Below are 14,231 nucleotides of genomic sequence, written 5' to 3' on the forward strand. Positions count from 1 at the left end.
TGTGTGTGTGTGTGTGTGTGTGTGTGTGTGAGTGAGTGAGTGACTGAGCGGGGATTATAGGCTAGTCAGTCGATCAGTGTCCATGTCAGTAGTAGCGGTGCTGGTAATATAGGTCGCCCGGTCTAGCCCGTGAACTCAATCCCAAACACAGACACAAACCTTGCGAGTGACATATACTCTGCAGGAGACGGAGACGGGGTGACACACATGTAGAAACAGACAGACTGACATATATGCAAATGAGGACACATGCAGGGTATTATGCAAGCACACGCTGACCACGCGCACAATATTCAGAGATGCTCGTGCCCCCTCATACCTTCGCAAGTGTGTTGTTATGTGTGTCTCTAAGTAGGCCACCAATGCAGTCCAGCCAGTTCTTCTAGTGCAGATTGTCTAGACATTTTATACTGGGCTGGGACCAGCAGTTATCCTCAAAGTCACATCACAGACGATTACACAAGGGCTCACTTGGCTTGACCCCGGGGGAGTATTTCATTACACAGGCAAAACCTCAAATTTCAGGGCAAACCTCAGATTTTAGGGCATTCCTTCAGGAAAGAATGCACAAACAAACAAGAATAAAGTAGAATTTAGGACAAAGGTCTTATATCAGATCTGAACAGCTGGTCATGAGTTTCATTCATGAGTTAATACAGTATCACAGTTGTCATTGGTTACACAGGTATTTTATCAAGTTCTGGATAAATTCTAATGATGACATGATGGAGCTACATGGAAAGCTAATTACAATTCATCCTGAAGAGAACTTGAGTGTGTGCACCAGATTTCATGACAAACCACCCAATGTGTAAATTATTTTTGAGATGATCGACACAAAATCACAGCGGAAGCTCATGGTGGCACCTGAGGAAGTCAGAGGAACACTGAAATCAGAATTCATCCTCTTGGCATTGTGAATGTCTGTGCACAATTTCGTGTGAATCCATCCCGCTGTAGTCGAGATATTTCAGTCTGGTTGAAATAGGTGGATGGATTAACAGTCATTCCTAGTGTCATGCTACTTGGAAGGTGCTGTGGTTTTCCAGCTTTTTTTTTTAAAAGCAATCCCACAAGTTAAGAAACAAAATGTTTAAACTATATTCATTGAGATCTAAAATATTGAATGAAAAAACTATAGACACCCATTTCTGCCAGTTTTCTGCTGAAAAAAGTAGCAAGTCATAATCATACAATGAATCAATAAAGCTCAAATCATGAGTTAAGAAGCCATAAATACAAGGTAAAAAGTGACTTTAAGTCTATGACTGATAATGAGAATAAGTTTTTATATTATTTTTTCTTTAACTGTCAGATACGACTTACATATAAAACTGATCAAGGGGAGCTGTTTCTGTACGTATATTCAGTTCCAGTTCATTACTTACACAAACCAATTTTGTTAATCAATCGCTTTTAAAACAACTTCATAGTACATTATAGTTTTTGTCAGCTATTGCTTCTGTTGAGGCTGCTGTCAGTGTTTGGACTCATTTCCCTAGAGTGTTTATAGTGGTGCTGTATTGTTGAGAAGCATTACACCTTTAAAAAAAAAAAAAAGCCCTTTATGAATTAAAAGCTCTCTGACACTTAAGATCTGATCAAATCAGCTGCAGATTTTATTAGGGAATGTGGTTCAAGAGGTAAACATTCTTGACGTCATTATAGAAAACACATCAAAAATCGTCATTTTACCTGTTTTACAGTAGTGCTACATCCCAAAAGATGAGTGAATTGTACTGTCACTGGTTTGAGTTACATGTATAAACATAGGCAAAGGAAAAAAAAAAAAGCCTAGTTTATTCTTTGACCCACACATCCTCGTGTTTCAGAAGCATGTGAACAAAATGTTCAGGCCCAAACTCACCAGATCACATGACACCAGTGGCCACTTATTAAGAGACTGCATGCTCAATTGACTGGATTTTTATTTTGGCACAGCGGAGGCCTCGCAGCTGTCTCAAAACAACCACTTAAATGAATAATACTAATATGTACAGTTTATAACACAGCAACAGAAAGAGTGAGACGGTTCGATTCTATAGATTTGTTTTTAAAAAATAGACTGCGACAGTCTTGAGTCTTTTTGTCTTCCGTGTGGTCATTAGGTAGTTATTCTTATCATTTTGCACTCTGTCAAAACAGCCAAATATGTTGGATGCCAACATCTTGATATTATGACATCATGACAAGCAGATCATCAGCGTCATTCATTCGATCATGATTGAAAGTCTTAAAAATGAGCCGCGCCATGGATCAATCCTGGATTTGGAGGATGCTCCTCTTCTCCAGATCGTTCATCTCTTTGAGGATCAGAGCCACGTTGTACCGGAGCTCCTGGAATTTAGACACAGGCACCTGAAGAACACAACACGTTACTGACAATGCAGCACCAACAATGTGTCCAGCATGAAAACAACTGAATAGCAAGGGTGGAGCTAAAATGTGGATACAGCACGATATTACCATGATGCAATGACAGCAACAAGGTGGTGGCCATTGCTAAGATATTTGCAAATAGAGGCTGAGATATGACACTGTTAAAAAGTGTGTGAAAAAAAGAAAATGTGTGTGCAGTCGTTTTCAACTTTCTTTCAAGTAATTCATTTTCCTACGCCTGTCTTTTTGGTCGAAAGTGGTCACTGCAAACTTTTTTGAGAATCCTGAGAGACATTCACATTCCGTGATTTATGACTGAGTGTGACCTTTCACCTCCATACAAGTAAATGATGGGCTTCTGCTGAATTAATGTCCCCCACACAAACACACAAGTAGGGGATTTCATTTAAAAATACGATCATTTCCGTTTCAGGCTCAAGCAGCAAGCTCTTCTGTTTGTTTGTTTGTTTACGGTGATAGCAGCAGCAGATTATCTTCAGTGATACTCCGGAAGAGATCCTGAGAGGCACATATCAGGAGGAGATAAGGTGCGTCCATTAATAGAATCTGCCCATTGGATGTTGTCGCCACTTATAATCTAATTCAGCTGTAATCTGATTACATAACTGCTGCACTAGGTACACTAGTGGGGGCCCTCTTCCTGCCTCTGTCTCCACTATAGTCTACTTTGAAAGCATCCTGCAAACACAGTGTGGGTATGGAGTATGGCGCCCCCTGTTGACTAAAGCATCGTACTGACTTGTTGAAGATTTGAATGATTTCGCTGTTGAGTTTCTCACTTTGTCTGCTCACTCTTTGTGTCATGAGTATTCTGAATCATTCAAGACTAATTGTATTATCTAGGATGAAAAAGTTGATTTGGGGGTTAGGGTTAAAGTACCTCAAAACGGTGAAAGCTCCCGTCTGACAGTTTCATCTGCATTAGAACAGAAGGCTGCAGGGACCTCGCTAACGAGCTGTGGAGACAGAAGAGACACACGTTGGAAATTGAATTTTACATAAAGAAATATTTCACATATTTTCTTTGGGATTTTGACCATTACTGCTTATTCTCACGTTCCCTGAGAGAAATTTTTCCTGGAAGGACAGGCCCAATGCCAAACAACCGACCGAAAAGCTTCAATGAACTGGTGACATGTTGAAAAACAAAGACATTTCTTCATTACCTTGTAGAAATGGCCACATCCACCCTCCATTTAAAGTCTTCTAATGTCGGGAGGTGTGGATCCCTTTGGGAAGTTGCTGCCTCTAGAGCTGCACGCCTGCACATACAAAAGAGAGAGTCAGGACACACTAATGGTAATGGTTACAATATGGTTATATTGGCATGTTTTCTTCACTATTTATTCATGGTAATGAGAACTCTTCTCCCTCAGGAGAACACACAAAAAGACTACTTGCACGATGTGTCTAAATTTAGAGGATGACATTTCAACATACCGACTTCCAAAAACAACACTGGAGAAATCTGTGATAAAGTCTTCAGGTACCCTGATGGACAAACACAACAGAAACAACAAACTCAGCATTAGAGGTTGAAATTTTGTTGTGTATAAGTGATAATTCATCAAAACTGTGAGGATGAGTTAAAAAGGATGAACCTTACCTCAGTTCTCTGAGATCTTCTTTGAAGGCCTTAACAGGGACACAAACAAAGAGGGTTTTTTTTTAGCATTTCTTGCCCTCGATGCAAACACAGGTGTGTGAGAGGTGAAACATCTTCAAGAAGCTGAAAAACGTTCAGTTGTCTATGATATGGCCCTTAGAAATACCATGACCTGGATGACTGAGAACCTTCCGCAACAACATACGATAAAGGAGTAAAGTTGTTTATTTGTCAAATACACAGAGAATACAATTCAATGTCTGTCTGTACTGTGATGTCAGTGATGATGGATGCTACAGGCTGACCGTCAGAGGTTACTGATTCTGGTCTGTTTTTAAATGAGTCCGTTTCTTCTGGGCTGTACCACAAATTCTCTCTGAGGACATTAAAGTTTTCAGGTGTTGTATGTGACTTCCTGGTTGCGGTTACTTTTTTGTTTTCTGTAGATCCAGATAAAAGGGACGGATCCAGACATTTTTCCTTATGCTCTTTTTTTAACATTTGCCATTCAAAAACGTTTTGTTAATGTATCAGGAAAAAGTGCAATGATCCTGATGAAAAAAAAATCTGGCATATTTATGTGGCTGGTATCTATGAGTGAGTACAAAAGTGGACTGTTGGGCCTTGGTGGAGGTATGCGCTCTACTGAGCGCCTTTCTAGTTTCCTCCATTAAAAAAAAGCCCTGTGGCACAACAGGCCTTTTTATAACACATGTTTTGGCATGCTACAGCAGGAAAAAAAAACAGTGTTGACTTACTCACTCCACACTATGTAATAAATACAAATTCAATTGAGTGCTCTACAGGGAGCAGTAAATTGAGATTTTGAACACTTACATCACCTATAGAGATACAAAACAAAAGATAGTTCTGAAGTTATGCGATATAGGTTAATGCACTTTTTTGAATCCATTGTGAGACTTTTTAAGACACTACATGGTGCCTAAATTACACAGTGAGAATTTGTACACTCAGCTAAATGAAAGTCAGCCATCATTTAATTATTTACATCTGTGCAATTTTTTTTTCTTTTGAGTGAGCAGAGTGACATTTTTGAATTTGCTCACTTTTCCAGGGTGAACCCTCAATCCTTGCTTAAAGTTAGTATGCAATTAACACAAGTCATGTATTGTAATAGAAAGGATTAGCCACTTCGTTCCATTTAAGTGTATTGGTAAGCCATGATAGTGTGTGCGTAAGTGCAATACCAGGGCCCTCTGAGGCTGAAATGCCTGAATCAAATGCAGCTGTGCTTTTCCTGCCATGACATGTCACAATATGTGCGAGTCACGGACACAGACTGATTTAGTCTTTTATCCGTACATTTTCCAACATATATATTCCAGTGTTTGCACCATTTTACCTCCTGTTTTAGCGTGGGGATGCGGATGGCCTCGGACAGAACTCTGTACATCCCAGCCACGATGTAACTGAGCCTCTCCTGAGGGATGGTACTGCTCTCTGCTATCGACTTCATCACCTCCCTGCAGTCCTTCCCCTCCAGGGCACTGACCACCGCTGCACACACAATCAATCACAGCCACATTGAATTAACTTATATAATGACTTCAACTAGAGGTGATGGGAGAGCTGCAGCAATTAATTGATTATTTGTCAGCTATTAAATACCTAGGTTAACTATTCTGATTATAGAGTAGTCGATCTGAGTCAAAATTCTCTGATTACAGGTTCTTTTATTTTCTAATTTTCTGTCTTACTCTATGTTTGGGGTGTGGACAAAATGAGACTTTTTTTGACACTTTATCTGCTTTTCAAATATTTTTGATCAATGGATCAAATAATCGCCACCTTATCATCTCGGATCTTATCAGAGCAGGGGCACAGGGCATTTCTGCTGCAGATGTTAGCAGTTTTTACACTACTTTATATCAAAATCTACATTAAATACTATTATTCATTAAGCATACTAAACTTTGAATAAACATTTAGATAGAGATGTTATTGCCGACAGAGAAACAGGTCTGAACAGTCTGACAGCTGTTTAGAGGGACAGCAACAGCTACATCTTAAAGTAGTTAGCATTTACCTTTGAGTATTTTTCTGAACATCTCTTGGTCCACATCCTTCAGGTTTTTCGACATTGATTCGATTTCCGGTGGTATCCTGCCTCCCAAAAAGCTGGAGTCCTTTGCGTGGCTTGCAGACATTGTTCACAATGTACGTATTTGCTGTATGTGCAGATAAAAGACAGTTATAAGACAAACTCAAGTAGAAGCGTTCCTGCTTTTATGCTAGTTTTCTGTTTATGTGACACTTCCGCCTTCACGTCACGTGACGCGGCCTTGCTGCGGACAGTCTCGCGTTGACAGCTTAGTTAGATCATCGCTGGAAAAGAAAGGATTTGCAAATGGAGGTGGCAGAAATGATCATTCTTTGAACGACAAAAGGTTGGTGTTTTAAAGTAGATAGCCTCTTGGTATCAACTTCACCTTGCTCATGAACCGCCCAGAGCCGTTATTGGAGGAGAAAGTGTAGTTGGGTGTCATTCTGTGGCTTTGTAAACGCTACGTGGACATTCGTAGCATTAGCAACCAGCTAACCGCGTTAGCATGGTTGTGTTGTGATTCCGGCTGTTCGCATTTACCAACGAACGTAGCGTGTTATGTAAAGTTTACCCAAACTAACTCAGCTACATTTTTGTAGACACCCTTGATTAATGATCGGTTATCTTTGTCTCGCTTTTCTGTGAACGACTGTGTCTTTTACAGTGTAACATTTCAGTCTGTTGCCAAGAAAAACAACAAATAGCCGAGTGAATTACATCTGGTGTCAACAATTAACATGACCACGTTCTTAAACGTTTGTATGAGGTAAAGAAACGAAGAAACATTGAAGATGTGATCAATAACGTTAGGCAGCCTCAATACCTTTGCCCACCACCGTCACTGATGTTTTCAGCAAATCCTTAAAACCTGATTAACCGAGTGACGCTACTGCTTGCTAGTATTTATATCAGTTAAAGTTTTGCTTTGGTCAGTGACTGTGAGCGAAACATTTTGTCGTATCCTTTTCCCCAAACAGTCTTTGTTTCCTGCTATGAGTGGAAAAGCCTACAATTATAATTCGTTCAATGAAGACCAGGTGTTGGACATTCAAACTGAGACAAATGTCTCTGAAATATTGAACGTCACCTCAGCCTTTTCCCTCACTGTGTATTAAAGTATGATATGAATAACATTAAAGGAGTATATAAAGGTCTGAATGCGAAATTTAAACCAGAAACTGACACACAGAACACCTAATTTTCCTCTGAGAAAAAGTTTGTGTATTCAGTTAGGAAAATATGAATATTCCTGTTTTTGTATTATTACCTCACCTGTCTTTCCTAATAATAAACGCAGCTTCAATCATTAACTGTAATTTGCTTCCCAAAGTTTCCTTTTAAGGTAAAAAAGAAATATGGGATATGACTTTAACTTGATTTTGAGCATTGTGTTGTGTTTGATGTATTGTTGTTGAGTACGGCAAGCTTTAGTAGTGTATAAGTTCAAATTAATCTAAATTCTAAATAAGTGATCATAAAGTGATCCCGTTACACAAATAAAGGAATGGTGGTAACCTCATCTTCCTTCATTCTTTAGTTTGGAATTTGTTGTATTTACACATCATGTATGATGTGTTTTTGTGGAGAATCCAATGTACAAGCCATGTGTTAAGTCATGGTGACAGGCTTAGGCACTTCAAAATAAATCAGGAAACCAACACAGGACTGTATGTCAGTGAACTAGACAGCGTTTTTAAGTCATTCACATGAATATATTCAGTTATCTCGATTATGAACATTCACAGTAATCAACTTATTGTGAGTGTTTCTGTCAGCATCCACAATAAAATCGATTATCATCCCATCCATGTACATGGTTGCATTAGCTGTTGAAAAACATCAGGAGTTTTTTTTTTTTATTTGGTGGCTATTATTGAGAGTGTATTTGTACTGAAAGGTGACCTGCTGTGTTTGCCACTGTTTCTGTGTCAGGTACATCCGGCCATGTCTGAATCTCTGTATGAGAAGTTCTTGGCCCCGGAGGAGCCGTTCCCTCTCCTCTCCCAAAGAGCCAACCTCAGCGATGTGGGAACCCTGGACGTCAGTGACTTTGGGTGTCAGCTCTCATCTTGTCACAGAACAGATCCTCTGCACCGCTTCCACAGTAACAGGCAAGTAGTGTGTGTGTGTGTGTGTGTGTGTGTGTGTGTGTGTGTGTGTGTGTGTGTGTGTGTGTGTGTGTGTGTGTGTGTTTACATGTGTAGGTCACCTGCCAGTGAAGTAAACTGACTTTCAGAATTTGTTTTCAAAAGTTATTTGTGGAAAAAAAGTAGTATCCTAAATGTCGAGGTTACCCTGACTGGAACATCCAGGATGTGTCATTGCAGCATTCACCACGCAGTTATTGGCAATTGTTAATGTGCTTATTAAGTTGCTCATGTCCTGGTTGCCAGTGCCAGTAAAGTCTGTCAACAACTGTGTCAGTGCACCACTATTGATTGGCCAAGTTTGCATTGTCTCACATCCAAACCTACACCAAAGGCTAATAGAAACATACACTTTTTTGCAATTGCTAATCAAATAGAATAGAAAACAACAAGATTCAACATACACCAACATCTCCACCATGTCTCCTGCCAGTATAAAATGGTCAAAGGTGTTTATAAAGTTACCAATTATCGCCTAAAGGTATACACAATGATTATATTGTGGCTTGACACTTTTATCTTACTGCCATTAGAAAATTCAAAAGAGTAGCTGTTCATTCTCTATAAAACATTCTCTTCAATAACTTCTGCAACGATATTTTTGTATTACCTTGTCCAGATGTACTTAGTTGTCATTTAGAGTGTTTTTCACAGAGAAATACATTAACATAGTTAAATTATACATCATCATCTTGTGTGCCCACAACCATGTCTCAGGAAAATGATGAGCAATATCCAGAAATGACTCATAGGATGTACTTTGACGGTTCATTGTCCTTCCTAGGTGGAACCTTACTTCCTGTGGGACCAGTGTTGCCAGCTCGGAGTGCAGCGAGGAGCTCTTCTCCTCTGTGTCTGTGGGCGATCAGGACGACTGTTACTCCCTTCTGGATGACCAGGAACTAACGTCTCTGGACCTGTTTCCAGAGGGTAGTGTTTGCAGTGATGTCTCCTCCTCCATCAGCACCTACTGGGACTGGTCCGACAGCGAGTTTGAGTGGCAGGTTGGTTGTTGGCCAGCTGGAATTCTGACTTTCGCTTCCATCAAACACAGAGGATGTGGACGTTACAGTGAATAGAACGTGTCTTTGTCTTTTCCAAATAATTGCTTCTTCTACTTCTCATTGTTCGTCTGTCTCACTGCTGTCCCACCAGCTGCCAGGAAGTGACATTGCCAGCGGCAGCGATGTCCTTTCTGACATCATCCCGAGTGTGCCAAGTTCACCCTGTCTGTTTTCCAAGAGGAAGCCAAAGCCCCACCCTCACCGTAACCTTGATGAGTTACCATGGAGTGCCATGACCAATGATGAACAAGTAAACAGCCAACACACATTTCTGTTTTACAGTGTTTTAAATGCGACACCTCTCTGTGCTGTCAGAATCACCAGCAGTGAAACTGACAAGCTTGCTGACTCGGCTTCATGTGCATGTTTTTTGTTTAGGTCTGTTAATGTCAGGGAGCTGGCAACAAGTACATTGTGGCATGGCTTACATTTCAGATGAATATGTTTCTCTGTGATCTTCATTTTGCTGGGATGTCAAAACAGAGATCAGGATTTTGCATTCGTTTTGCTGGTAATAATGTTTTTTCAAAACTAACCAGCTTCAGGAAAAATAAAATGCCATCTTTACTGCAGATTCAAAAATGCAGGTCAGCTACAAAATGGCATTTTATTTATAAGCTAACATCTTTGGAGGGAAGTAATTTTTTCTCTCTGTACACCTGCTCATGAATGTTGAGTGAACCATTGTGAATAATTCCCATCAGTCTAGATTTTCAGTTAAGTCCTTTTATTAAGACTGAATTTTCAGCAAATTACACATGATTTCTGTTGAACTGTGAAATGATGGGATTGCAAATGTACCATAAATTGTTTGTTTTGTTTTCCTCCAATTGAGAAACAGTAAAAATGTCCACATTTTAAATGACTTCTACAGTAATTCGTTCAGATTTCAAATAAACTGTACAGTGCAGTTCATCCTGACAGAGAGTTTAGAGCTTAATGTTTCACATGTCAAGTCAAGTTTTTCATCATTCATATTTACAAAGCATCACAGTTCCCAGTAATATTACAGCTAATTCCAGATTAACATAGAGTCCCCTTCCAACAGTTAAAACAGGTAAAATATATATCTCAGCTGGACTTCTAGCAGTATTGTAGTCAGGGATGTCCTGAGCTGAGCAGGATTGGGGTCAGTGGAGCATTTCTTTTGCAGCAATATAAGTTGTCAGCCATTTCCAGTCCATTGCTGGTTTGCTTCAATTACCCCAGCTTTCAAAAACAACCTATTACTCTTCTTCTCCACCTTTAGTCTTCAGTGTAGGCAGGTATGTTGAGACAAAAGGTAAAAAAAATAATAAAAAAAAACAATACATAAAACTCTGTGTCTGTTTCCACTGCCAGGTGGAGTACATTGAGTACCTGAGTCGAAAGGTCAGTACAGAGATGGGCCTGAGGGAGCAGCTGGACATCATCAAGATTATCGACCCCTGCGCTCAAATCTCTCCCACTGACAGTGAGTTCATCATAGAGCTCAACTGTCTCACCGACGAGAAACTCAAGCAGGTGAGTAGTGGTTCTGATAGCAAACCAGAGAACAAGGCTAGTTTTCTGTCACACATAACGACTCATACCAGTGTGTGAGTAGATAAAATAATAGTTGTCGATGAACATAAAAGTCTGACTATGTTTTGTGTTTAAGGGTGTGTTTGTAGTTTAATTAACACCTGAAACGTTGAGGAAGTAAAAATATAAATACGTCTTGGTTATTTAAAACTACTGAGTGCAATGTTGTGGTTTTAACAGTGACGGTTTTACTTGTTATTTAGTCACTAACAAGTCTTATGTTAAGGTATATCCACCTCTCAGGGATTTGATTTATACTCCATAGCCTTTTTGATGCAGCTGTTGGTCATTGTTGTGTGTCAAAGAGAATCCCTCCCTGGCAATGTTTTACATTAGCACAGAGTTATGCAGAGTGTGAAAAGTACACTACTTTGACCCGTGTGATGTCATCAGGTACGTAACTACATCAGAGAGCACAGTCCCAGGCAGCGGGCCAGCAGTACCAGAGAGGGCTGGAAAAGGAGCAGTCACAGCAGCGCCAGCACCGGCGGTGTCAGCGGAGCCAGCAGCAGCAATGGCAGCATGGTCAGCTCCGCCAGTTCCTCCACGGGCTCTACAGCCTCCAACTCCATCGCAGGTAACTGCCACTATTGTTGTCCAGATTGAATAGTGATGGATAATAATAAGAAAACGCAGAGTTCAATTTCCAGCTCAATTCCAGACATTTAAGAGTCTTCCTGGTTGTAAGTCTGAAGATATTTTCTTTTGTTCAGGTGGTACAGCATCAGCCTGTAGTGGAAGCAGCGTTGCCAACATCAGCAGAGCTCACAGTGACGGCAACCTCTCCAGTGCTGCAGAACGTATACGAGACTCTAAAGTAAGAAACATGAACGTGCATCATATTTTTCTTGTGATGCTATTATTGTGCTGGACAAATACAGCTCATATTACTTTATACACTAGAAATAATTGTAATAGGTACACAAGTTTTTTTCAAGTTCTTTCCATCCATAATAACATAAGGTTTTGTTGCCTGATGTTACTGCAAGCATTTTTATCTTTGTACTTTTGTTTTGATTTCTTTCACCATCTGCAGCTTACAGAGCATGTGACATTAGATGTAATTGATCCCCGTCTGGTTATCATTTCTGACCTCTCTGTTTCTCTGTCTTGCCACTCCGTCATTTAGAAACGCTCAAAGCAGCGCAAGCTTCAGCAGAAAGCCCTCCGGAAGCGTCAGCTGAAAGAGCAGCGACAGGCCCGCAAGGAGCGTCTGAGTGGACTGTTTCTGAACGAGGAGGTGCTGTCACTACGGGTGACGGAGGAGGACGACCACAGCGACGACCTGGACATACTGATGTGACACCAGTGAATCAATCAGTGCTCCCTCTATGCCTGCTCTGTCACACCTCAGCCACCACCATAGAGCTCATAGACCACGCTGATACAGATCACTGCATGCATTAGCTTTGAGTAGGCTAATATGCTCATAATGCGTTTTTGATGGGCAGTAGAAGCTTGTAGAAGCCTCTAACATAGCTTGTTATATTGCTTGCTAATACTAGTGCAATACCGTTAGTGCTAAAAATGGTAGCTGCTGCAAACACTAATAAGATAGCTACAGCAATAATACTGCTAATGCTTTGATTTGATAGTCTAGCCTGCTTTTAGCTAGTGCTAATGAACATAGAGGCTTGCAGCTACACATGAATATACAATACAAGTTATTTTTTCATCTTAACGTACTTAACAAGAGGGTTGCTTATAGATGCTGTAACAGCATATATCCACTGCTACTAACGCAGCCACCACTGGCAGAAGGACAGATCAGGCAAGAGAAGCAGAGTTTGGCCACATTATCCAGATGCTGCTCTGTGAAAAAACAGGTGATAGCAGCAAGTTTATTGCTACATAATATACAGGAGGAACTATAAATGGGTTGGCAGTATTTTAGTTTACTTGGTTGTAGATTTCACCCACCTGCATACACAAATATCCATACTCTACCAGGCCTTATCTGCATTGGCCAGAACTCTATTCATCTGCAGCTCTATTTAAACTGCTGCAGGTGGGTGTTACAGGGTATATACATAAAGGCCTACAGTGAAGGTGGTTTAAGTGTTAGATTTCTGTTATAATTTGAAAGCACATTAATGGTGAATAAGAGTGCCCTCGAGAAAACACATGGGGAAAACACAAAATCTTGAGCTTGAAACATGGCGTTCTCATTCTGATTCAGACTCTAAAATTCATTTCAGGAGAAAAATCCTCCTCCAAAACTACCAGATACATCTGAGATTCCTGAAGTGGAAACTGAAGTGAAATGAAGTGAGCTGGTCTGTCTTTCTATCTGCTGAGTGTTGTGGTTCCATTTCACTCTTAAGGCTTAGAGGGAGCACTGAAACAGTGCATGTTTAAATCGTCGCCCACACAGAGTCCCTGTGTGGTCCAATAACTAACAACGTGCATCATTAACTGCTTACACCTGTTTAGAGAAGATTTTGTGTTGTAAATAATGATAAATAACAGCATATTTACTGCTTGCTTTAAGGTTTTCCTCAGTGATAAAGGTTTGATATAAAGTTTTTTTTCCCTCTGTGTATATATATCATAACACGGTAGTGAACTAATTGGTTATCTAAGCTTAAAATGCTGTCAGTTACCACTGGTTCTTTTCTATATTTAAGTCTTATTTTGAAGCATTTAGCTGTTTTGTCACAAGTACTTGATTTTGGTCATTGTCTCAGATATCTGTAGAACTTCGTCTATCCATTTTGTTTCTTTGCCAGCAGTCCTACTGTGTATTTAGCCTGAGACAGACCTAAATAATCAGATTCACCATCATGTAGCGTTGATTACATTTCTGTATGACTTGACCACTATGATAGATTTCAAGCATTTGAACATTGGAAAATGTTTTACAGATCACAGTGTCTGTCCACGTACTGTATGGCTGGGTTTGCTTTGGCGCTAAACTTGAGCTGGTTTCTTAAGGATGTGCTACTAACATCGAGCCATTGACTCAACTTTCAGAAGTGTGTTCATTTTGCTCTGTTATATTACATATTTATGATCTACAGCAAGTGTTTACGAGGCACTGACACCTCAAACGGCTTTTTGTGGAGTTGTAGCTACCATGCCCCATTCATATTTGCTAGAAGTAGCACCCTGAAATAATTTTTTTGTGTTTTTGTTTGGTTTGTTTACCTTGTATATGAAACATTTTCCCTCTGATGAACCTCTGCAGTTATTGGCTTAAAAGCCTGCTACTTAATGTGTTCTGAGCTTTGGCTCTTGTCTGTCTCATGTATCCTGTTATTAATTACAGCAGTTATGTTAAACGCAGCTTTATGTATTCTGTAGTTTTGAATTAGTAAAATTCTATTTTGAAAAAATAAGATAATTTTGAAAAAATAAAAAATATGCCAGTGTGATGCAACAAAGTT

The 14,231-nt window shown here is 40.0% G+C and overlaps 2 protein-coding genes across 2 annotated transcripts; one reads left to right on the top strand and one right to left on the bottom strand.

Moving 5' to 3' along the window:
• Positions 1 to 1,596: 1,596 nt before the first annotated feature.
• On the bottom strand, positions 1,597 to 6,311 carry commd5 (COMM domain containing 5). Its single transcript, XM_037076929.1, has 7 exons — positions 6,054 to 6,311; positions 5,370 to 5,524; positions 4,007 to 4,035; positions 3,841 to 3,891; positions 3,567 to 3,662; positions 3,281 to 3,356; positions 1,597 to 2,358 (listed from the first exon to the last, which is right to left on the bottom strand). Exons 1-7 carry the CDS (start codon positions 6,172 to 6,174, stop codon positions 2,257 to 2,259), a joined length of 630 nt encoding a protein of 209 aa, XP_036932824.1. The 5' UTR covers positions 6,175 to 6,311; the 3' UTR covers positions 1,597 to 2,256.
• Positions 6,297 to 14,219, top strand: fam199x (family with sequence similarity 199, X-linked). Its single transcript, XM_037076925.1, has 8 exons — positions 6,297 to 6,414; positions 8,004 to 8,182; positions 9,003 to 9,222; positions 9,374 to 9,532; positions 10,624 to 10,785; positions 11,239 to 11,422; positions 11,559 to 11,662; positions 11,975 to 14,219. Exons 2-8 carry the CDS (start codon positions 8,016 to 8,018, stop codon positions 12,146 to 12,148), a joined length of 1,170 nt encoding a protein of 389 aa, XP_036932820.1. The 5' UTR covers positions 6,297 to 6,414; positions 8,004 to 8,015; the 3' UTR covers positions 12,149 to 14,219.
• The last annotated feature ends 12 nt before the right edge of the window (positions 14,220 to 14,231 follow it).

Source organism: Acanthopagrus latus, chromosome 18 (assembly GCF_904848185.1).
Source record: "Acanthopagrus latus isolate v.2019 chromosome 18, fAcaLat1.1, whole genome shotgun sequence".
NCBI classification, from domain to species: domain Eukaryota; kingdom Metazoa; phylum Chordata; class Actinopteri; order Spariformes; family Sparidae; genus Acanthopagrus; species Acanthopagrus latus.

Excerpts from the sequence above, each read along its gene's own strand:
- commd5 (XM_037076929.1), bottom strand. The coding sequence starts at position 6,174 with ATGTCTGCAAGCCACGCAAAGGACTCCAGCTTTTTGGGAGGCAGGATA. Across the intron at positions 5,525-6,053 it reads GTTCAGAAAAATACTCAAAG|CGGTGGTCAGTGCCCTGGAG; the intron begins GTAAATGCTAAC and ends TTGTGTGTGCAG. Across the intron at positions 3,663-3,840 it reads AGTGTTGTTTTTGGAAGTCG|GCGTGCAGCTCTAGAGGCAG; the intron begins GTATGTTGAAAT and ends TTGTATGTGCAG.
- fam199x (XM_037076925.1), top strand. The coding sequence starts at position 8,016 with ATGTCTGAATCTCTGTATGAGAAGTTCTTGGCCCCGGAGGAGCCGTTC. Across the intron at positions 8,183-9,002 it reads CACCGCTTCCACAGTAACAG|GTGGAACCTTACTTCCTGTG; the intron begins GCAAGTAGTGTG and ends TGTCCTTCCTAG. Across the intron at positions 11,663-11,974 it reads AACGTATACGAGACTCTAAA|AAACGCTCAAAGCAGCGCAA; the intron begins GTAAGAAACATG and ends TCCGTCATTTAG.